The sequence below is a fragment of the Bolinopsis microptera genome, chromosome 7 (genome assembly GCF_026151205.1).
Source record: "Bolinopsis microptera isolate Bmic1 chromosome 7, MBARI_Bmic_1.0, whole genome shotgun sequence".
NCBI classification, from domain to species: Eukaryota; Metazoa; Ctenophora; class Tentaculata; order Lobata; family Bolinopsidae; genus Bolinopsis; species Bolinopsis microptera.
In genome coordinates this window covers 17,983,904-18,007,598 of record NC_087078.1, presented here as the reverse complement: position 1 = coordinate 18,007,598, position 23,695 = coordinate 17,983,904, and the positions used below count along the sequence as shown (strand labels likewise).

Sequence of the window (23,695 nt, the reverse complement as noted above, 5' to 3'; positions counted from 1 at the left end):
CACCGGACTGGTCCTCGTCTAAACTGTCCACCAGGATCTTTTGCTAGAATAAGAAAGCGTGTACTAATTGAATGTAGCTGATTCTTATCGCTGATCTTTCATGATCCAAAACTCCATGAGCCTGGAAGGAGTTCTCCAGTGCAGTGGGTACCCAGCAGGATCCATTGCAATAATAACTCTACTTTCTTGCATCTGATATCAGCAAGACATTCAGAAAAGTGAATATACTATAGCATGTACCAATTGACTGCAGTAGGATCTGATAGTTGTGTCTCCAAGCCAGGAAGGTTCTCTCCAGTGCAGTAATGAATAACCTAACAGCTTGCAGCTGTCCGGCTGTAAGAGTAGATGAAGTTGGTTCCTGCAGTAGTGAAGATACTGTAGCATGTACCAATTGAAGGCAACTGTTTACTGTTCTTCAAGCATGGGTCGGAAATACCTTAACCGGGTAACCTGGTAACCTGGTAACCTGGTAACCTGGTAACCTGGTAACCTTGTTCTTTGCACAAGAGTGATTCTAACTTCACTTCCACATATTTTGTGAACAAACTGATATGAATCCTATCTGCACAAAATTGAATGTTATCTGCACACTTTTCTCAAGGCATGTGTCATTGTAATATCCGGATCGGAACATTATTTATTAGTCGCATAGTTGTAATGTTGCGACAATAAACAGGCTCTCAAGTGTCATTGTCAGTTAACAAGGCACTGTCCAATCTTTGCAATGTCCTACAGAATCGTTGCTAAAATATGGCAGTATGCACCAATTGAATGAATCTGTGGGATAGGAAAATACTGGAAACAGACAAAAGAGGCCCAACTTTCACTCTGAAACCTGGGAGCCAAGAAGGAGCCCTTCAATGTTGAAGATACCCAACAGGATCAATAACATTAAATGTTCCGGAATAAGACAAAACATTGTCATGTTGTCAGCCAAGAAGGTGCAGCCTAATGTTAGCCATGTTCCCAAGGATCCCTTGCTAGATATGATAGCGTATACCAATTGAATGCAGTAGATTCTGGCTTATCACGCTGCTCCTGCCTTTCAGCTCAAGAGCGAGAACCGTACTGAAACTGCTTTATGGCACTGCCAGCTTAAAAGGTGCTACTCACCGTATGTAATGTCCACCGGGATCCTCTGGGCGCTGCTCAAATATAAGGGTTAAAAAGATGCTCAAGTCTTCCTCTTCTAAATCTAGAGCGTGCATACCTGTCGAAAATGCTCCGAGGACATAGTCAGACAAAAATATGACACTTATTGTACCATGTGTCCATCAGGATCATGATTTGCTGAAATATGACAGCATGTGCCAATTGAAAACAGGAGAAGTTCACTAAAGTCTGAATGCCCCAGGGACATTTTCAGCCAAGAAGGATCAACCCAATGCCTAAAATGTCCCTCAGGATCTTTGCCAGCTATATGATAGCAGTGTACCAATTGAATGCAGCAGATTCTGTTCTAGTAAAGCAGGTATGTTCTGGAACGAACTGAAACAAGATAAGCAACCCAAGAAGGAGACAACCATGACCAGTGCTGTGAAAGGTGCATTGAAGGTGTATTAAAGGTGCACAAGGCACTTGAAATACTGGAGATATGACAGCATGTACCAATTGAATGAACTGATTCGGATCACTGTGTGTGTATGAAGCAGGGAAATTTTGGAACAAAACAGGAGAACTTAACTAAGAACTCTGTGAGCAGAGAAGTAGGTCTCCAGTGTAGCAGAGACCCACTTGGATCAATTGTATTTAATAATTGTGCATTCAATGTTCAAGCAAAGAAGGTCCTTTAAGTGTAGAAACATCCAGCAGACCATTTTTAGAGTGCTCAAACTGTGAAGACTGTGACCTTGTCAGTCAGAATGAAACAGCCTGTGTTTGTCATAGTTCATCTGATGTCCTACAGATCTTGCTATAGGTGTTACCAATTGAATGATCAGTGGGATAGGAAAATCAAACAGCAAAGAGAAATTACTCTGAATAAGCAAAACCTAATGAGAAGATAAACATAAAAACCTGTTCGAATGCAAAAAGGATTGTCATGCCAAGAAGTGCGTAATGTATAGCCATGTTAAGGACATTGCTAGATATGAAGCTATACCAATTAATCGGATTAATTATGACCGGTATCAGTGCCGCTTTCAGTAAATTCGAGCCGTATAATTTTTGCACTGCCGCAAAATTTCACCGTTGTAATACCCCGACTCCTTAGGCGTTCCAAGGGTTAAAAGATGCTCAAGTCTTCCTCTTCTAAATCTAGAGCGTGCATACCTGTCGAAAATGCTCTGAGGACATAGTCAGACAAAAATATGACATTTGATGTATCATGTGTCCATCAGGATCATGATTTGCTGAAATGTGACAGCATGTGCCAATTGAAAACAGGAGAAGTTCACTAAAGTATGAAGCCCCAGGGACATTTTTAGCCAAGAAGGATCAACCCAATGCCTAAAATGTCCCTCAGGATCTTTTGCCAGATATATGATAGCATGTACCAATTGAATGCAGCAGATTCTGTTCTAGTAAAGCAGGTATGTTCTGGAACGAACTAAAACAAGATAAGCAACCCAAGAAGGAGACAACCGTGAACAGTGCAGTGAAAGGTGCATTGAAGGTGTATTAAAGGTGCACAAGGCACTTGAAATACTGGAGATATGACAGCATGTACCAATTGATGAACTGATTCGATCACTGCAGTGTGTGAAAGCAGGGAAATTTTGGAACAAAACAGGAGAACTTAACTAAGAACTCTGTGAGCAGAGAAGTAGGTCTCCAGTGTAGCAGAGACCCACCTGCATCAATTGGATTTAATAATTGTGCACTCAATTTTCAAGCAAAGAAGGTGCTTTTAAGTGCAGAAACATGATCCAGCAGACCATTTGTAGAGTGCTCAAACTGTAAACTGCTTTGTCTAAGAAATTTTTGTCATCTGAGACCTTCCTAATCTGTACTTTACCAATTGAATGCAGGTAACATGCAATGGGAAATCCTGGGTAGACAATAAAGAAAGTTAACTAAAACAATGCAAGAAGGATCCCTGTCATGCAGTGCTGAATGAATCCAGTAGGACCCATTGCATAGAAGGATAGATAATACTCTACCCTCTAGATCAGAAACTAACACCTGCATCACCTATCCACTCTATTCTTAGTCGTGTTCATGTCTCAACACACTTCTCCAATATCAGTCAAGTGATACCCAATGTATGACATGTCCTTCAGGATCCTTTGCCAAACCATGATAGCAGGTACCAATTAAATATAACTGATCTGATCATTGTGCATGTCAGGAAGGAAAGTTCTGGAATGAGATAAAACAGGAGGACCTCACTAAAAACCTCTGCAAGCCAAAAAGGTTCACAAAAAATGTACACATACAGCAGGCTCAGATTTCATGTAAATACATGTGAAAACTGCCCCAGGTACATTGTCAGCCAAGAAGGATCAGCCCAATGCTCGCCATGTCCATAATGTTTCTTTGCTTAATATGATGGCATGTACCAATTGAATGCAGCAATTTCTGGTCATTGCTCTTGCAAAGCAGGCAGTTCTAGAACAAAAGAAAAAACCAAAACCAGAGCAAGCAAGGAGGGCGCTCTCCAGGCTCCATTGCAGTTACCCGCCCATAAGAACAGGAAATCAGAGGTTCCCGCACTCGATTACCTGCAGAAGACACTTAATTTAAGTGAGGACGTGACAGCATGTACCAATTGAATGTATTCTTCATTATGGTTGCTGCTGTTACAGATGAGGAAAGAAACGGATTCAAACACGATAACATTACTTAAACGTCTCAAAGCCAAGAAGAAGCTGGACTACCCAGCATGATTTAGTGCGTTGGAAAGCCCTACTTTTCTGCAGTTGTCCAGCTGGATTCTAGAAGAACAGGAGAACGAGGAACACAATGTTCAAAAATCATTTACAACAATGAGAATATGACAGCATGCACCAATTGACTGTAGTTGGCTCATTGTACTTGCAGGAATGTTCTGGAATGAGACAAAACATGACATTTTTATTGTAGATTTAATTAAAATTATGAAAAGATCTATTATGAGATTTCACTAGCTCTGTTTAGCGTTCAGATTATGCCGTGTTAACCATTATTTAAAATAAAGTATTGTTTTATTCTATTTGTACCATTCATCTGGTATTACTTGTAAATGGCATGCTAAAAACGAAGTGAAATCACAGCGAGCGCAGGTGTCCTCCTCAAAAAATTACACATTGTAAAATGTAAATATGGTACTGAAAGTGAATGGTGACTTTGAGCAGCAGAGGTCATTATTGAAACCCTCCCAAATTATGAATCATGTTACAACAACAGCAAAAGTATTACATTTAACATTAGCGCTTAGTAGGAACAGAAATTACATTATATAGAAGTCAGAATAGTAATATGTGCTATTCTTGAGCTGCCTATCATCCAGAAACTGTTTGGCCCAAAATTATCAGATTTCTTCTAAGGTGGAACATTGAAAGCCGAAATACCAAATGACCGTTCATATTTCTATTCGGACATCATTCGAGCAGCCAGGACCAAGAGCTCCCGTTTAATCCAACTCCATCCAATTCCAGTGCTTCCCGGCCCCCCCCCCCCCCCCTGGAGTGACCCAGTACTCGTTTCCAACATGTGGAGTACTGCAGTTAAGGAGATATTTGGTGTCTGGCATTCTGGTAACATGGCCAATCAAGCGCAAACCAGTTGCTCTTATGTGCGTATTTACTAGTATGTTTCCGATAGGGCCCATCTAACTTGACCAGTACAAATTTGAGCAGCTTGATTAAACTTCTATGGATGCCACAGATGTGACTCTGCGTCCGAAGCAGGATAAGCTGATGTCATGGTTATTGGTTATATCAATAAATATCGACAGGTTGCATATTGCGTGAAAATTTAGCGTCTGTCCCAAATGACACGGGTGCGGATCTTGTCAATATTCATGTTGCAGAGTTAGTCTTGTATCCATCGACCTTTCCCTAGGAATCTCAGCTTAAAACCCACAGTCACTCATAAGAGAACTTCTAGTACACCACTTAGGGCTGTAATGTTGTGATGACTTAATTTATGATCTATTTATCTTAAATGAATGACTTAATTAACTCACGATGTTCTACAGAGTTTTTAAAATAATTTGTAACGAAATCTTGTTCATGTCATAATCCCAGAAATGCAATAAGTAAATTTCTGAAACCGTCTGACAAGTGAGGAGCTTATGAATTTCAGTCACTTTACAACCTCTCCCTGCTACTTTACAACTGAAATTTGTTCTGTAACCCGATTGAAAATTGTTCACAGAAAATAGGATTTCTGTGAGATTTGGATAGACCGATAAATTAGGACTGCTGACTGAACGTATGAGTAGAGTGAGGACCCCGAACTCCATAAGTTTAGCCCAGGGACATCTTTGGCCACGTTAAACAATCCCGCATCTCAGACATCAAATATGGGTAAGGGTTGCATGTGCTTCAATGGAAGCTGCAGGTCAACATACACGGATATCGAGGATCTTGGACAAAAACTAATTTATGAGCAAAAATACTATGCCCATTGGCAATGGCATTGCCCATATAATTATATGGGTACATGTACCCTTAGTCTTTAAATCGGTCCGTCAGTGATTGGTAAATATCAATTAACAAATTAAGCGACAGTTCCACCATCATCGAATACCAATTATTTACAAAATTGCTGAAATATCAAATATAGACTCCTTTTTAGTGAAATAATTCGAGTTCTTACCATGACGTTGTTGCTTGAGAGATAGTATCCGTGTACGGCAGGTTCGTGCGCGTGCAAGAAGGCCATCCCACGTGAAATATCCTGCGCGATCCTTATAACCACGTCATTTTCTAAAATAGCGTCACCTGAAAGTAAAGCCCGTTAAATCACCAGCTTTCAGTATGTATAATGTATATCATATCCTGAAAATATGTTAATGGCGCAAAGGGCAAAGACTCGTTAAACTATTATTTTGCCAGAGTTCTACGAAGAAAACTGATTATTAAGTTGCTCACCATGTCCACGTTTTACGTCCTATTTTCAAATTGTTTGACTTATATTGTAGTACAATATAATATATATAATATATACAATTTGTACGCTAGACAAATGGTTTTTGGAAGTTCAGCGGGCTAGATCGAGCTTTTCTTGTACACGGAGGTTCTTGTAATGTTAAATAAAGGTGTCTGTAACAACAATATTGAGCCAAAAAAATAATGATGCTGAAATTGGGGGCTAAATAAACTCAAAACTCAAAATCTGTGGTTTTACTAAATTTACGTCTGCACACTTTCTAGGTGTCCAATTCATAAATTTGACCAATAACCCTGGACAACCAAATTTGACGGTTATGTTTTTTGGCTTTGAAGAAGAAGATTTTTGTAGTTTTTATGGGTTAAAAATCACAAAAAATTTGAATTATGTAAATCATTCAGCTTTGGCTCAGAATTTAGAATTTAGGCTTGGTACATCTCAGATTGAGGATTACGTTCTCGCGTTTTGGATTTAAAATTATACTAAACCGTTTATTGTGATGACTACATAACTAAATATGGAAATAACACAGTGACCAGATGGATATGATTTCATTTCAGTGACGAATGTGACAGAGGAAATGTCGGATGACGCAAGGGGAAGTAGAGATCATTAAACCGGTGATGTTTCTGTCAGTAGAGTGGTAGTTCAAATAACACGTAGTTAGGGGTCGTTCACATATTACGTAATCAGCTGAGGGGGGAGGGGGTTTCCTAATTATTACGCTAGTTTCCAAATGATTACGCTAGTGTAATTTTGACACAATAGCTATGTGTAAAAATGATTACGGAGGGGGAGGGGGGGTTAAAAATTGTCCAAAAAGTGATAATATGTGAACGACCCCTTACCACATAGTTAGTATGCACCCAACAGAAATTGGAAAATAATTGCGGGAGCTAGGTTTCTAAAGCCTACTCGCATTAAGTCTTAAGCTTAAAGTTTAAGCTTGAGATCGAAATAGGAGCTCTTATATTTTTGCTGGACGAATTTATGGATTCTAACTTCATTGAATCTTAAAGATTTCTCCATCAAAGAATTTCCTGATCATCAATGTTTCAGTCCTACTTCTATGATACCGCTATCCAAATCCAATATGGAAGGTAACCAAGTGAAGCTCATTTAAGGCGAGCATACTTCAGAAACAGGTCTAGTTTACCTGTTTCAGAAACAATTACCACCTTGAACTCATTAGTCAAACCAGATTCTTCCGTTTAGACACGTGCCAGTAAGATAACGGCTGGAGGCTATTCTGCACGTTCGAACCAACAGAGCGTTCGTCTAGATTCTAGAAGTGGGTGGTTGAAGCTGAAGGTGAAGCTTTTCAACAATTATTGAACCTGGAAGCTAGGCACAATTTTATATGTAGAGAGCAGCATGTGCCAAAGAAGTTAAGATAAGAACTGCACGTGCCACCACGATCCCATAATAATTTGCACGTGCTGATTGATCCACTGCCTACAAAACCAGGATTTTGTATGTCGAGATGTCTTTATGGATGCTCATATAAAATATTCATGTTTAGAATTATCAAGCTATTATTATGAATTTCCAAGTCTTTGTTTATGTCCTAATAGTGGGAGTTAAATGTCCCGTTTATCTTTTCTCTTTTTTATATCCACTCAGCACGCGAAAGGTCAAAATCTTGTAAAAATATAAATTTTCCAGAATATCACCCAACGTTGTTAACGTCTTCCGTGAATACTAAATAGGTAGGTGATTTTACGCTAGATCAGTACTGTGGATATGTCAAGTGGTTTTCTTGCCTCGAGTGCTCAGACCGTATATAATTGCTTTTAAACGTTTGCACGGATCTAGGCACAACCCTTCGTGATTTTCAGCTACAAATTATACAATTAAGTGGTAGAAGACACGTTTTGGCTGGTAAAATTCGGGACATTCGGCGGACTTTAAAAGTTTAAAGTGAGAACGGAGATTATGATCGTATAACTAGAAAAGTTCACCATTTCACCAACAGTTGGTTACTTGACCCGAGCAGACAGTGCGAAATGGGAGGGCTTACTAACGCTGACAGTATTTATTACAGCCGGTAAGATTTTAATTAAAATGGAAATTTCTGGAAGTGAAGCCTGATTTTTGGAGGGGACCAGTTAGTAAAGGGTCAAATGTCAGCCGGCAGTCTCCAGATCCTGGCTCCCCAGCCTGCGTTAAATTTGGAAGACGGTTATTACAGATATCGAACTACCTTGTAAAGTTCGAGCTTATAGTTCTACGATCATTTTATTATTTACAGCAGAAGTCTTATAGTTTTATGCGGAACTCAGCTTTCAGACGACAGCATAACCCGAATTTATCCAATATCCCCGTCGTATTATCATAAATACTTCCACCTTGTGGGTGACGGTTGAGCGCTAAGGGAGGAACTACTTTCTTAATTCTGAAATATTCAGCTCCTAGAACCATAGCTACCCTGCTGATGAAAAGTGAAATTAGAGAAATCATTTGTCATGACCCAGATTGAATTCCAGGATGTCTCATCACTTCATCATGAGACTGAGTAAAAAGTGGTGACAAGACAAATTGAAAATTTAAGAAGACAATTCATGAGTTCATTACAGTCAAGAGAAAATTTCTGAGAAACCCACCCCACTTTCTTTAAAGGATTTAATTAATGAGGAAATGTTCTCGCGTTTCTTTTATAGTAAATGTCGTATTACTAGTAAACTGGACGTTCATGAACCATTTAACTCAATCCAACGAGAGCGCCACTTTAACTATACCTCAGAGCTCTAGAGATATATAAAGAGAGGTTTCGTTCGAATAATCAGTTCTTTTCACTTGGTTCAAGGTTGTTCAGTTGAGCAATCCAATAGGAAACCTTCTCATATGAGAACATATGCACAACTTTGCTATTATTCGTGACTTTGGTCTGGACACATGGGGGATAATCCCCACTTTGACAATCACCATTTCAGACATTGTAGGTTTGGGGATGTCTGGCGAAACATTAATGTTCCTCCTTTTCCCATCCTTTACACCATCTGTCTACAATCTTCACCAATGACGAAAATGGCCAGAAAATGTCAGTAACTGGCGATAATGGTCCGAAAAAGTTTCACCATTCTCTTCATCTGTCATTTCATTACAACCCGTCCCAAAATAATAAATATAACAGAGCCGCAGAAAGCTGGCCTTCAAATTTCGAACATTTAGTGTATTCAAACTTCGAGATTTCAACGGTTGCTTTTCGCGGCCCTCCAATTTGTCCAAATTCCGTTTGGAAATGGAAGCTTCCAAGAAAATTCAAACTTGCTCGTTATCCGGAAGAAATGCAAATTTGTCAATTTAAACGTTGAGGTGCTTATTTCTTGACTGATATGCCTTTTAACGTACCCTGTATATTTTAGTTTTAAAACTCAAAAAACCGTATCATTATTTGAATTAACGATTTACCGTAGGTCATTTCACTGTCCACTCCGTTGAGAAGCTTCGGACAAATTCTAACCTGATCGTTATCCGGAAAATCAAGAATGCAAATTTGTCAATATAAACGTTGAGGTGCTTATTTCTTGACTGATCAGCCTTTTAACATACCCTATATATAGTTAGGGCAAGAATAGGATAATAAAATTTACGGGACCATCTGGGCCCGAGACTCAAATTTACGGGACCATCTGGGCCCGGGACTCAACGGCGTGAGACTCAACGGCGTGAGGTTTGTCGGTGCAAAAAATTAGGGTTAGGATGCAAACTACTACTCTATCACCTTCGGTGTCAAAAACCTGGACCCAAAGCACTTTAGGAAATGATATTCAGTGTTGCCTTGCAGTGATTTCATTTGCAATCTAACTCAATCTCATTATATTCAATCTCAACCGTGTAGGTGCGACATTTGTAATTACAATTGAGCAATATTATTGATTATGAATAGGCGAATGGTTAGAATGGGGTTGGCGAGCTGACCATATTAAAGTATATTAAAATGTAGGTATTTTGCCGAATTGAATCCAGGAATATATTTTAATATACTTTAATATACCTATATATATATTTTTATCCAATACTTAAATATGGTCATCCCCCTCCTCCCGGCTCCTCCCTTTCCCTGAATTATATTATTTTGCTCATATTCATGTAATAAACTAGTTCAATATTCAGTTTGTTGCCGTCATCAACTTGTTGGTCTGCTGATTTGGCGGCTATATACTATATAGCAGTATGAAAAAGTGCACACATCGTGTCCCAAAATACAATTAATCAAATTAATGGGATTATAACAACTCTAATACAACTCTATAACGACGTGAAGGCATAACTTGGAAATTAAACGCCTGATTTCCAAATTAAATTTTGCCTAGTTGTAGCAGTTGAAGCTTGACCAGCAGCAGAAACATCCAATTAGGTTATGAAGTTTGAACTTGTCGACCAAAGTAAACTAAGCGTTAGGACGGTGTTATTGTTAGATAAAAGGTTTTTGCGTTATTGTAGCTATTTATTTATTATTTATTTAATTTATTGGATCATTCGTTTCAAATCAACCAGCTTTAATTGCTTTGTTCGTAAATCGTCCATGAATGATAATTGACCGGAAGCTGAGTGGTCAGGCAGTAAAATAAACTTTGAAAATTTAAAAGAATAATGTATTACGGCTAGTTAGAAAACATTTATCTCTGACCATGTACAGTAAAACCCCGATTTACCGCGGAGTTTGAGGAAACATCTGCGGTTAATCAGGGTTTTACTGTATTCTGATATGGGTAGATTGTAGAATGTAGAGGTAACTTAATGAGGCACGTGTTTAAACTCAGATTCACTTTTAAAATACACACTTCAACCATTTGCATTGTGGTTCGATTAACAAGAAAACCAGTAAACAATAACCACACTACTACTATAATTAGTATTAGGTTATGCAGAGGGTCCCGGGCCTAGACATTATAAATTACCTGCTGGAGCCCCACCCTTACTCTAATTTAATAGAACGTATAAATTGTTGTTATTCCTGTGAATTCCTTTTTCTATTCTGGGAGTTCCTATACCATCATATTTCAATTTGTGAGTTGCGCAAGCTGAGCTGAGTCGCCCCGAGATTCACCAGGGTAAGAAATTGCTCCAGCCATCCCAATTCCCACTCGCTAGAGTTATCATCGGATAAGTAGTATGCTGTCTAATCTTGGTCGAGCACTTTTAATATCGCTTTCTCAGAATCTTAATTAAACTCCTGGTAAAACCTGGGTTTTACTTGACAAGAATTACGTAGAGCAAGATTAATCCATTAGAAGCGATATTTTAGTTGACAACGTATTTAAACTATATCTTAGTCGTCGCCAATACCAGCCGACTAATTAATTTCCTGTTATGCTGACAGCGTTGCGGTAATCACTAAACCGCTTTTTTTGCGTGATATAGCGCCCCCGCGGTGTTAATACCACCCCAACTATTTCACCTACTGAGAGCAGGTATTTCTCAACTCATATCCGGTCGTTTGCTGTGAAGTGTGATCAGAGCCCCCTAACTTGTGAAAGAAGCGCGTCACGATTTCACAGAGCACGCGTAAGCATGGTTAGATGAGTGCAGTCATGAGTCAGGAGATTCTGTAGCTTCTTAACTAGCTGCTAACTGCATCTACCGTCCCACTGGTGGTTTATTCAGCTGCTGGCTTCTAATTGGTTAATGATACCCGAGATCTCTCATTTGATTGGGTGTTGTGCCATGACGTCATCTCTCAACTTGTAGGGATTGTTAGAAGTGAGTTAGCACGTAGTTATCGGTTTAGTTATCGGTTTGGTAACCGAACGCAAGGTGCTCACTATATAGCTGCTCCCTCTCTCACCAGTACCTCATATCACTCCTGCCAACTTCTCTGCAAACTGTACTCCCAATCTCACGCACTCCATCACTTGCTGTGGTGATGCGTGAAAATTTTGTCCATTTTCTGACCATTTTAAAATCACTGGAGCCCAAACCTCTGATTCTGTCGCTATAATAGTTCTATGTGGTCTAGAAACTAACTTGAAATAGCACTGCGCTGACTAGATAGGTCCTGTGATAACACCATCCCACCTCCCTGCTGTTAGCGCTCTTTGCAATTATACTGCAACCACCAATTATACTGGAGTCATAAAACACCTGCACAAATCCCCATTAACTGTTATAGTCCTACGACCTACAGTTAGAGTACCATCTGCATTTCTTTTTAATATTATGACACACCCCGACAAGTGAGAACACCGAGTATTTACCTCCCAGTCTGCAGCAATACCACTAAGGATTTACCTCCCAGTCTGTTGCAATATCACTGAGTATTTACCTCCCAGTCTGCAGCAATACCACTAAGGATTTACCTCCCAGTCTGCAGCAATATCACTGAGTCCCTAATTTTTACACGTGCATAGTACGGGTAATTAAAAAATCATTTTGCTATCTCGTAAACATCACGTTTTCTATTTTTGGGGAAAAAACAAGACAAGCTCATTTTTATTATGAAACCAAGCAAACGATAATAATTCATAACAAATCCATACATTTGCCTTGAGTGTTCATAAGGAACTATCCCGTTAGCCTCCTAACCTTCATCCCCGATTAGAATGCAATATTAATTACCCTCATTACAACATCAGTTGACCCCCACCTGGCCAACACCGGGATCACATTAACTCCAGCCCAACCGTAACCACCAACAAGAGCACTGTATTCTAAAACCCCTTCTGTAAATACATGCACTGTTTACCGGGTTAAGCAACCAAAATTTAATCTAATGGTCACGGTAACATTTGATTGGTCGCCGGTGAAATAAACTACTTCCCTGAATAGTTCCGTCGCCAGTCCTCTGGCACTTGATGGTCGCTTTAATCGGACCCTCACGTCAATGCTGGTGACCGGGTAGTTTTGCAGTCAGACCATCGCTTCCGGCGCCTTTATAAAACACGTAATCCTTCCTTGTAACCTCAGTTGAAACTCGCGTTGATACGATAGAGGTATTATTCTGAGGATATTTTCTCAATCCATGATTAAAACAGGTGCAGGTGGTCCAAGCAAAGGAAAAGTCTATTACTCCATAGATCATTTTTTAATTTCATCGCTCAATGTCTATTGAAAATTGCTGTTTTATTAGATACAGAAGTCGCAATCTGAAAGTTGGCATCAGTTTAACGCTGCGTCAAATGGACCTATCTCTGATGAAGCTATAGTATTAAAGTTCACTCTGTCTGTTTAGGACGTGAACACCCACACAACGGCACAGTGATAAATTAATTAACTATTCTTAATCGGTGAAAGTTATTATCCTAACCACCAGAGTTTTCCATTACCAGTTAATATCTACAACTCTGCCTAGTTGTTTTTGCGTGGTCCTAACGATCTAACCGACAGCATTGTGGCTGTAATTTTAGGAAAGCAGGTGTTTGAAAGTCTACCCGCATGGGATTTCTGTTTCAATACCTCTTATATGTCGACTTTTTATGTACTTCCAATCGAATTTTTACGTTTTCACATAAGTTTTCGTAATATTACAGGATTTTCATTCGATTTTCGGTATTATAGTGTCGTTTTAGAATTAAAGTTACCTAATTTTCAAGGTGTTTAAGCGGGTACTCAAATTGAGGAATGAATTGGCTAAATCGCTAAACAGTAAACTATTTAGTCATTTAGCGTATGGAGTCAATTAATTGCCGTCGAGACAAAATTCGACGTTTTCATTGGTTCCCAAGTACGGCTTGCAAAACTTGATTGGCACATAAAATAATGGCATCAGAGCTGTCGCATAGCTAGAAGATGGTATTAACTAGTATAAACTGTTATTTCCTTGCTTTAATTTTAAATATATGCCCTTTTTGCAAAAAAAAACATGCTCTAGGTTTTCGACTTAAAAATCGAGTTCAAAAATGAGCATTTTAGGGGACATGTTGCTTCAGAAGTTGTAGATAAATATGCTAGTTGCGGCTTTTTTGCATTCATTTGGAAGTCTGCAATATCTACCAAACGAACGTTTATCAAAAATACCAACGGTTTTCAATTTTATTTCCAAACATCACTATTGAGCTCCTGAAAGCCTTCCTAATGATGGCAGAAAATATTTTAAAGTTTGTTTTTAGGGAGCTTGGGGGAAACAAGCTCTAGCTAGTTGTGTCCATCAGATCTATTTTACAACTCATTTGGGTAGTTCCTAGGACTACACATTCCTCAGAGATGATTTTGGCAAAATAGTTCCCAGGTGGTTCTATATTTACGCTTATTGTCCCAAACTGTACTGTGCACATGACATTATATTTATTGGATCTGTACGACCCAATCGGCTTTTATTTACGTGGCGCCTATTATTGAGGCTTGGGACTGACTAGCCCGTTTATTTCAAGAGACAAAAGTGGTTTCATTTAAAAAACCCAGAAATTGCTTAATTAATCAATTTATTGATCCGCGCGCGCGCGCTTGTTGTAAGCATTATCGGCAAACACTTTTAATACACATCTTATTTCCGCGCGTTCCGTAGATTTGTCAAATATACCTCATTTGCCCCAATTCAATTTATTATCTCAGCTAAGAACGATCAACCATGTCTATCTCCATGAAAGTTATCGTATTTGCAGTGTTTCTAGGTGAGTGTTAAATGAAATTGTATCAAAAATTCCGGACAAATACATTGACCCATTAATATCGAGGCGATATCATAAACATATTGAAATATATGTATTACCCTGAATCATATTTCCACTATTATTGTTAGGGATCCCTAATGTGGCCAAAATCAGTGCAATACTATCAACAGCAGAGTCCTCACATGTTTTACACAGGTTTAATTGCCCTCTCGAAGGCAGAAGAAGACGGTATGGTGATAGAGGATGGCGAAATGACTGTCAGCGAATTGTTTGATCTTCTCAGCAGCGAAAATGCCAACAGGGCCAAGAGGAGTATGAGACGAAGAGGCAGTTCTAACGACGTATTATGCAGTCAAGTAAGTTAAATGTGACGCTTTATCAAAATAAAATACGTCACGCGGTATTTGAGGCGAAGAATTTACAATTTTTATAAATCGTTACATTGCGCAAGGTTTTTTTTTCCTTTTTTTTCTTGACATTTCCTCTATTTTAGGCGTGTGATCTAGCCACTCAGAGATGCTTCCAGTTTAGAGGACAAGCTGCTTGCTTCTAAGTTTGTAAGTTCATTATTAATTTTGTAAGTTCGTCATCGGGTAAGCGGCTTCATGGCTTAGTTGGTTAAAGCGCCTGTCTAGTAAACAGGAGATCCCGAGTTCGAATCTCGGTGAAGCCTTTTGTTCAAATTTCAAAGGAAACATTATGAATTGTTAAAATTAAATTTGTCCACTTCATTTTCCTTCACGATTATTTAACATAGTAAAATATTGCAGGCGAGAATATTCATTGGGTGTCTATCCTAATCCTACCAATGGAAGAAAACTCTAAATAATGGTGGTGTGCTGCTTGGGGTTCATGTTCTACTGTCGTTTTAAAGCCGCTTTTAATCAAACCTTACACTCCTTTTCGTCATATTTCACTTTGAATCTTAAAATCATGCGTTTTACTTCTTAAGGTCCGGCATAGTTCCTTGAAAATCAGAGGAAACTAAGTGACAAACACCAGAGAAACTTATATATAAACAGAATTTGCAAACCAGATTTTAAGTAATAAATAAATAAAACAAACTGTGGTGTGTCTAACTGAAGTAACTGACCTTCTTTTGGGTGGATGACGGTATGCAGGGAGCCCAGAGAGATGAACTCGCTAATTACAGCGATGTTGGGAGGGTGGGAACACATTCCTATGACTGGCAGAATGTTCAGATGAGTAAATAACCTGCGGACAACTTGTCACGTGACATGTCTATACTTCAATAGCCACATTAAGTTATGGGATTTGGAATGTAAGTGTAGAATGTTCCTTACCCCAGCCCCATGGCCCATATTGTTCAGTGATCTTGATATAATTAGTAGATTCAATTATATAATTATATAAGAATATAATAATATAATAATCGCATAACAATCGTTATATTCCCTCTGTTCTGATGAACCAAATTAAAAGAGGATATTATGGTTAAACAAAGAGAATTACATTACATTACATAGCATTACATTGCATAACATCTCATGTTTTAGGATTTCAACTCATGGAAGTTAGATGTATCTTTTCCAACCTACAAATAAACCACGTGCACATGTTACACACTTGTAATTAGCTGTAATTAACTTTGTAATTAGTTGTAATTAGTACCTTAGTTTGGGGACCTCCTCATTAAACTGCTTGAGCTGCTGAGTTGAGAGGTTCTGGTTCCGTAGCTTCTTGATACAAACTTGATACCTACCCCAGCTTCCTTTGAAGATCTGACAGGGGCATTGGTTAGTAATTGGTTAGTAATTGGTTAGTAATTGGTTAGTAATTGGTTAGTAATTGGTTAGTTATGTTTTAATGTGATAGGATTAATATAATTGATTAGATTCTTATTTTCAATTAGTTATTCGAGTGACACAATTTTACAAATATATTAATACAAGACACAAGTTTAACCCATACTCTAAAATTTAACAGTCGGCAGACTCTATTTCCAAAATATAGAAGTATTAAGTAGGAAATTTATTTATATTTAACTATTAATAATTCCAACATAAATGTGTCCATTTAGAAGATTTTGCACGTCTCGTTTGCGCCGCCTCCTTCTACGTCAAACAGGCTATACGTTGATAGTTTATACATTAAGCCATGTAAATTGTAAAAGTTATCGCTTCATTTTTGTACTACACTTGAATTGTCAATGACTACAACGATGGTTAAAACGCAGTGTGATGGCAATGAATTTCAATACAAATTACAAACATTCCATGTAGTTTTCAGTCAACATGTTTAACTTGTGAACTGTTAATTAGTTATTACTTGCTTTCTTCAAACAAGAGCTTGTAAGTGGGTGCTGAAAGACCAAGAATATAGTATTATATACAATCTAGATACAACAAACACTTCAACAGGTAGAGCCCGTGAATACATGTGACGTTTCTCTTTGTTAATGTGATCTAATGTTAAATCACACTACAAATTCCTAGAACAGACACCACCCGTAAAAGTGTGTCGTGTTTTACTACAAGTTACAAAATACAAGGGAAATAGTTTGAGACAGTGTACTATTCGATCTTTTGATTTAGAATTAAAACAACTTAATATTATGAAGGAGCAAGGCTGCACCTGATTAGAGCACTTCCATCCCATTACGTAATAATACCAAATTTATTTGTTGTATGGTAGTGTTGAAAGTATTAAACGTATAGTGCTGACTTAATACAAGACTGGAGTCCCAGCATGGATTGAACCCAGGACGTTACTCAAAGCATACACAATCTCAAACATAGTCCACAGTGCCGGGGTCCGCAGTGCTGGGGTTTATAATACATATAACCAAATGGAGCTTAGAAAGGTGTTTGTAAGGGACATATTGGTAGAAGCCCCCCCCCCCCCCCCCCCCCCCCCCCCCCCCCGTACAACCAATCCACTAAAATTCAGTGCAATCTACCGTGCAAACTGCAATATAGTGTGTACTGTAAATGATAGTATCTAGAAAAAATCTAGTGTGTATTGTAAATCTATTATCTAGAAAAAATCTAGTGTGTATTGTAAATCAGGTAAATAGTACAATATATATAATATATATATGTACGGGTAAACCGCCCCTAAAATGTCACCCACCCCTAAAACGCCACTCTTGATTGATTGGATCCCATCTTCTTAGAAAGTATCTTACCTAATCATTTGTAACTCCTAAACATAAAAAAATATCATTCAGACCCTGCCACATCCTGAAATTGAATCTAAATGATGCCATAAGGGCATTTTTTTCACTTTGTACGAATTTTTCACTTTGGAAAAAAAAACGCACAATTTTATAACTCTGGAATTCATTAATATTAACTCGGTTTTGGTCTAGGATAGTGATATTTACATATTTTAGCAACTTTGTACATATGACTGGAGATATGGAAAGTTATACATTACTCAATATTACTACCCTCCCCTAAAATGTCACCTGGCCGCCCCCTAAAATGTCATTTTATCAGATTCTGGCTTTGAGACTACAAGCACTATAAAATGGAGGTACCAGCCTATTAAACATCATATTTAGCATCTAATGGTAATATTGGAAAGCTTTGGCAGCTCAAGGAATTAGTTTTATTTTATTAATCGCAATAAACATCCCCTAAAATGTCTAATTATCCCCCCTAAAATGTCATTTTAACATGATAAAATTACTCAGGCTTTTCCCAAGATGCAATGCATACTCACATTTCGTTAATAGTTGATGTTAATAATTAACAAGTGCCAAAACAAGAGCTATTATCGCACACCATGCGAACAAAATACAAATTTGACATTTTAGGGGAGAAAAAAATGACATTTTAGGGGGCATATCATAGGTTTACCATAAACTAGTAAGTACCAAAAACCGTAGTTTTTGACATTCAATTTTGCTAAAAGCAGTCAAATCTAGTCTATAGAGAAGGTCAGATCGATTACTGGGTTGGATTAGTTAACTACAGGTCACTAAAATTGCCAAAATGCAGGATGATGTTAAAAATCCCAAAAAATGCAATTAAAACATGCAATTTGCACAAGGTTAAAATCACATTGAATACATTTCTTTTGTGCCAATTGTTAGTTTATAACTAGATAATCTAACTACAGGTGTTAATTTTGTTGACTGAGTTACTGTTTTGCCGTAAGTTCTGGGTATTAAAAAAAAGTCCCCAAAATGTCACAAAAAATAAATTGACTAAATTTCACCATTTTTTTTCAACAGAGAGAGAAATTCTGGTCGACACCTCTCAGAAATAGGTTATATTTGTCCCAGAAGTGGTTAAAATTGATAATTGAGCAACATTCTGAGTGCTACACAACCTGTTTAAGCTGACGTTTTAGGGGTGGTGCACGTGACATTTTAGGGGGTGATTACGGTTTTGAGGTACTTCCTTTAGTGAGTGAATGTTTTCAAGTAGCTTAATGTTTTAATAAGACAAAACAAATAGTACTAATGACAAAAGATAAATCAGGCCTCCTGTACATTTTGTAATTATCACACATATAGAGTTGACATTTTAGGGGTGGTGTTTTAAAAGTGACTCCATTTCAACGTCAAAAAAATTTTACCTGATTTTATTTTCAAATTTCCAAATCTTCCTGGCAGGCTAGAAAAAGGTTTAAATATTATTCCTAGACACTTCAGAACCCTGTAAATTTAGCCCTAACTCGGCAATCTGGGCCCAAAAAACAGGTGACATTTTAGGGGCGGTTTACCCGTAATACAATTTTAAAATGTAGTTCAAATTTGGTGTGCCGTTTTAAAGCGATAATACAAGTATTTAAACAACATATTTCATTACCTCGCCAACACTGCCACCCCCCCCCCCCCCACATTACCTCACCAACACTGCCACTGTCCCCCCCCCCCCCATATTTCATTACCTCACCAACACTGCCACTGTCGATCTGTTCACCCACGGTAATTGTTCTGAAGTCTATCTCGGGTTGTCTGCAGTACAAATCCAGATCTGAAACATGGACAAGTGAGTGGGGTAACAAGTAAGTGGGGTAACAAGGTAGAATGTATACAGATTACTTCAAGATCACCTCTTTAGTCAACAATCAAATTTGGTTCATCAGGCATGACGTCCTCCGTAAAGGGATTTAGATCACACATAAACCTATTATTTCAGCAGATCTGAGATATCAAATACTTCAAATACTTCTCATGAACTTCAATTAATTGGGCCGGGTTCATTCAAAAGATTTGTATCACTTTTCTCCGCTCGGTTGGCCGGGGAATTTCGGCGACAGCGGCACGTTAAAGTCAGAGTGAGTGTATATCCTATACAATTAGTGTACACTCTGATATTCTGGTGTTATGGTATGTGTTAAAGGTAAGAAGGTATAACTGAAGTGTTGACATGTGAGGCACATCTTGTCGTGTCACATGTCACATGTCACATGTCACATGTCACATGTCACATGTCACATGTCACATGTCACATGTCACATGTCACATGTCACATGTCACATGTAGTAAACATTCCAACTAGCTAACCGTACAGACTGCTTTACATTTTACATGGAAACACAGGAAACGTTAAGTTTGCATTGTGAAGGGATCGACAAGCGCCCAGAGCCAGCTTAGGCAGCTTAGGCAGCTTCTTTCTATCCTACACAATACGCTACTCTAGTAGCTATGGAGATTCTAAGGTCTGTACTCTGTAGGGCATCATCACAGAATTTTAAATTAGACCAAATCCTCACAACTCTAAAAAACGAAACTATTACTCACTGGCTCGTTTCTTCTTCTTAGCGTCCTCTTTGAAGGGTATAATATCCAGGTTCTGTCCCAACTTTATAGCTTTCTCCGAGAGTTTCTGTTTGAGAGAATCCTTTGCACGATGAAGGGGAGTTTCTCCATATTTGTTAGCCATTGAGACTAACCCGCCAGCCGATACAAGGTCCTGTGTATAAAGATATATTAGAAAAGAGTTCTATACTTTAATTTCAATCAGTACATTGGTTCTTAAATTCTTATGAGACCCCAGTTTATATTTTTTACTTTCTGCTCTGAGGAGAGAAAGTTTTTGAGGAGACCCGCTCAGACATGGGCACTGTATTGTGTAAATTATTTTGGTATGTTTTATACAATATCTTTGTCGCATAGTAGCGGGGTAGTAAATACAGTGTTTCGTTTCGTTTCGATATAATTATCATCAAAACAAGCAATATTTACGAAATATTAATTTGTTTCTGTGATTACCATACCCAGGTCCCAGATGCTTTCTCAAAGATATTGACACGGAGAAGATAAGGGGGGGGATCATGTACTTACGATAGCAATCTGATCGTAGCACCAGAAACAAGCGTAGTGAAGGGGGGTGTTGCCGTGTTCATTGGTTGCGTTAACATTACCTTTCTGTGCAATCAGCTGAAGAGAACAAAGTTAGTTATTTATTTCAGAACTTATTTTTGAAACATGTTGTTTTTTGTGCGATTGAAAAGGAGTTGCTGTAAAAACCCAAGGAGATAACTATAATAAGCGTATAATAAATCTTCATTTGGCCGGAAAGCTCCTAGGAATCCATTCTTTAACTTGTTGATCGAAGGAATTTTTAAGATACCCCAGGAATGAGGAAAACGGGAGCACAGATTTACAGCACTGGACAAATTATTCTGTCTACAATAGTTTCGGCTCTCATTATTATCTGCACTTTTACACTTCCTAGTAACATGATGGAATAATTACCAATTACTCAGTACACAGGTTGATAATTAATTAATTACCAATTACTCAGTACACAGGTTGATAATTAATTAATTACCAATTACTCAGTACACAGGTTGATAATTAATTAATTACCTTGAATTATTTAGTAAACAGTGTAAGTTTCTAAGACTACACGATAAAACAGTTAGAACTCTGAACAAACCTTGTACAAGATCTCCTGTTGCCCAAAAGAAACAGCGATATGGAGCGGTGCATCGCCTCCCATGTTGCTAGCGTTGACTCTAGCTGCCCGACTACAAAGCATCTCCACTATCCGGGTCCGTCCATAACGGGTAGCCCAGTGTAGTGGTGTAAAACCGTGCCCGTCCCTGAGTGAAACATTTTTAATACTTTCAACACTACTATATAATATAAGTTTTAACAAATAACTTAAGCTAGCCGAGCCTGATGGTATTCAGAGTGCATTAATGTAATGTACATTGTACAATGTACAATGTACAGTAAGCTGGTCCCAAGTCCAGACGCCATCATCCATTGTAACTTTTCATTACAATAACCCTGTCTAGTCATTGATTACTGATAGAGACTGAGGTTACAGTTACAGAGACGAAGTCGATAGTCTTAATTTCCTTTTTATTCTAGTCTCTTTTCTCAGCTGATTGGTTAATCAATGTCACATATTATATAAATTAATATATCGTGAGTGTTTAGTTCCTTAGCTGAACGCTAATATGTAAATTTACGCAGGGAGTTGGCTATGGAGTCTGGAATGCACATTTTGCACATAACAAAATACCACAGTCCTATACACCAATACACCATACAGTGTACTATGTCTAACACCTTCATCCCTAATCAAGTATGTGATATCTTATAAGTTGTGTCAAGGAGTGGTTCACAATTGGCTTTATCATCTCTTAAATCATAATACCACATACCACATACCACATAGCACATACCACATAGCACATACCACATAGCACATAGCACATAGCACATAGCACATAGCACATAGCACATAGCACATACCATTATTTCTCCACACATACAACTATATACAGACACACACGGAAATATGCAGGGAATTTTAACATGTTTCGCAAAATCGGTCAACTGTTAATTAACGTCTGTTAGGATTATAATGTAATTTTGACACACACGCACACACGCACACTAGGCTACAACATGACCAGTTGTTGATAAGTTCCTATATTTAGAACTGACACGTGGTGTCCACGTGACCGACACAAAACTACAGTTGTACGGCCTGTCCTTGCTACCTAATAAATCCATACAAATTCAATTATGTTACACAGCAGTAAGTGCACAGTACATGGTTTTAAAGACACTATAATGTCAGTACATTCCATCCTGTCACATATTCCTTTTTCCAGTTAGTCGGATGAAAAGTTCAAATATGGTAAAACAATTTGCTAGAAAACTTGTTTAACATACTGAATCATGGACTGTAGACATTGATCTTATCAATGTATACATCCTGCACTAGCCCATAAAGGTAAATGATTCCGATAGTTACTAATATCAAAAATCACCATTACTCAGCGAACTAGAATACAATCACTTTTAATGTAGCACAAGTTTTGAGGCAGGCCATTACAGGAAATTATCACATTCGACTGATCTACTAATCTTTTAACAGCTTTTATTCATGAGGATTCCTGGAATTTAAATACATTTTTCTTTGATACAAGTCGGTACAATTATATTATATGCTTAATATAAATAAAAATCAGCATTAACCAGACTTCGGAATATCTTTTTACAAAAAATTGACCCACTAATTAGAAAATGGGAATGCAATACCTGCATTACAAGAAGTTGTGACCAAGTGTTAAACTCACCCTCGGTTTACATCGTTTTCTGCTCGAGCTAGCCACTGTCTCACATAACTTTCATCTCCCTCTTTACATGCTGTGTATATGTCCTGTGCTTCTGTTCCATACATGACAGTAAAGTTCTAGTGGACAAAATTATTATGTTAGACCATGTTTCACTTAGAAATCAAACAAAAAAACTAAAAATCAAACAAAAATCTAGAAATTAAACAAGAAAACTAGAAATATAAAATAAATAAATAAATTCTAACATTTATTACGCGTTTCGACATTAAAATATACCCAACAAAGATGTACATTTAAGTCATTCAAGCGAGACTTAGTGATGAAATATCAAGATTATGGACTTTTTTATCAGTACAGATTTTATGGACAAATATTCGTATAAAGTTACCAAAATTATGCAATTTCATATCAGCTCAGACATTGTGGACAAATATTAGGAATATTATCAAAAGCTAGCTGGGAATAAAACGTCTTCAGAGCATTTTAAAAACATTCTACAGATGATAATGATCTCACTGAGCAGTGGCATAACGAAGGGCCCCGCGCCGCTGACCCCGCTGTGCGGGGGAGGGGTATCTTAGGGG

General features: G+C 38.0%; 1 protein-coding gene and 1 non-coding gene across 2 annotated transcripts in view; one reads left to right on the top strand and one right to left on the bottom strand.

Moving 5' to 3' along the window:
- Positions 1-23,223, bottom strand: part of LOC134818072 (integrin-linked protein kinase-like) — a 28,683-nt gene extending 5,460 nt beyond the window's left edge. The window contains exons 1-8 of the mRNA XM_063827486.1: positions 23,112-23,223; positions 21,452-21,617; positions 20,854-20,949; positions 20,311-20,482; positions 19,455-19,540; positions 16,224-16,333; positions 15,685-15,806; positions 5,746-5,870 (exon numbers count right to left, since the gene is read on the bottom strand). Of these exons, the coding sequence (XP_063683556.1) occupies positions 5,746-5,870; positions 15,685-15,806; positions 16,224-16,333; positions 19,455-19,540; positions 20,311-20,482; positions 20,854-20,949; positions 21,452-21,617; positions 23,112-23,215 (981 nt within the window). The 5' untranslated portion in view covers positions 23,216-23,223. The remainder of the gene's footprint in view (positions 1-5,745; positions 5,871-15,684; positions 15,807-16,223; positions 16,334-19,454; positions 19,541-20,310; positions 20,483-20,853; positions 20,950-21,451; positions 21,618-23,111) is intronic.
- On the top strand, positions 15,191-15,264 carry Trnat-agu (transfer RNA threonine (anticodon AGU)). The gene has a single exon. It is a non-coding gene; the product is annotated as a tRNA-Thr (tRNA).
- Positions 23,224-23,695: the final 472 nt, after the last annotated feature.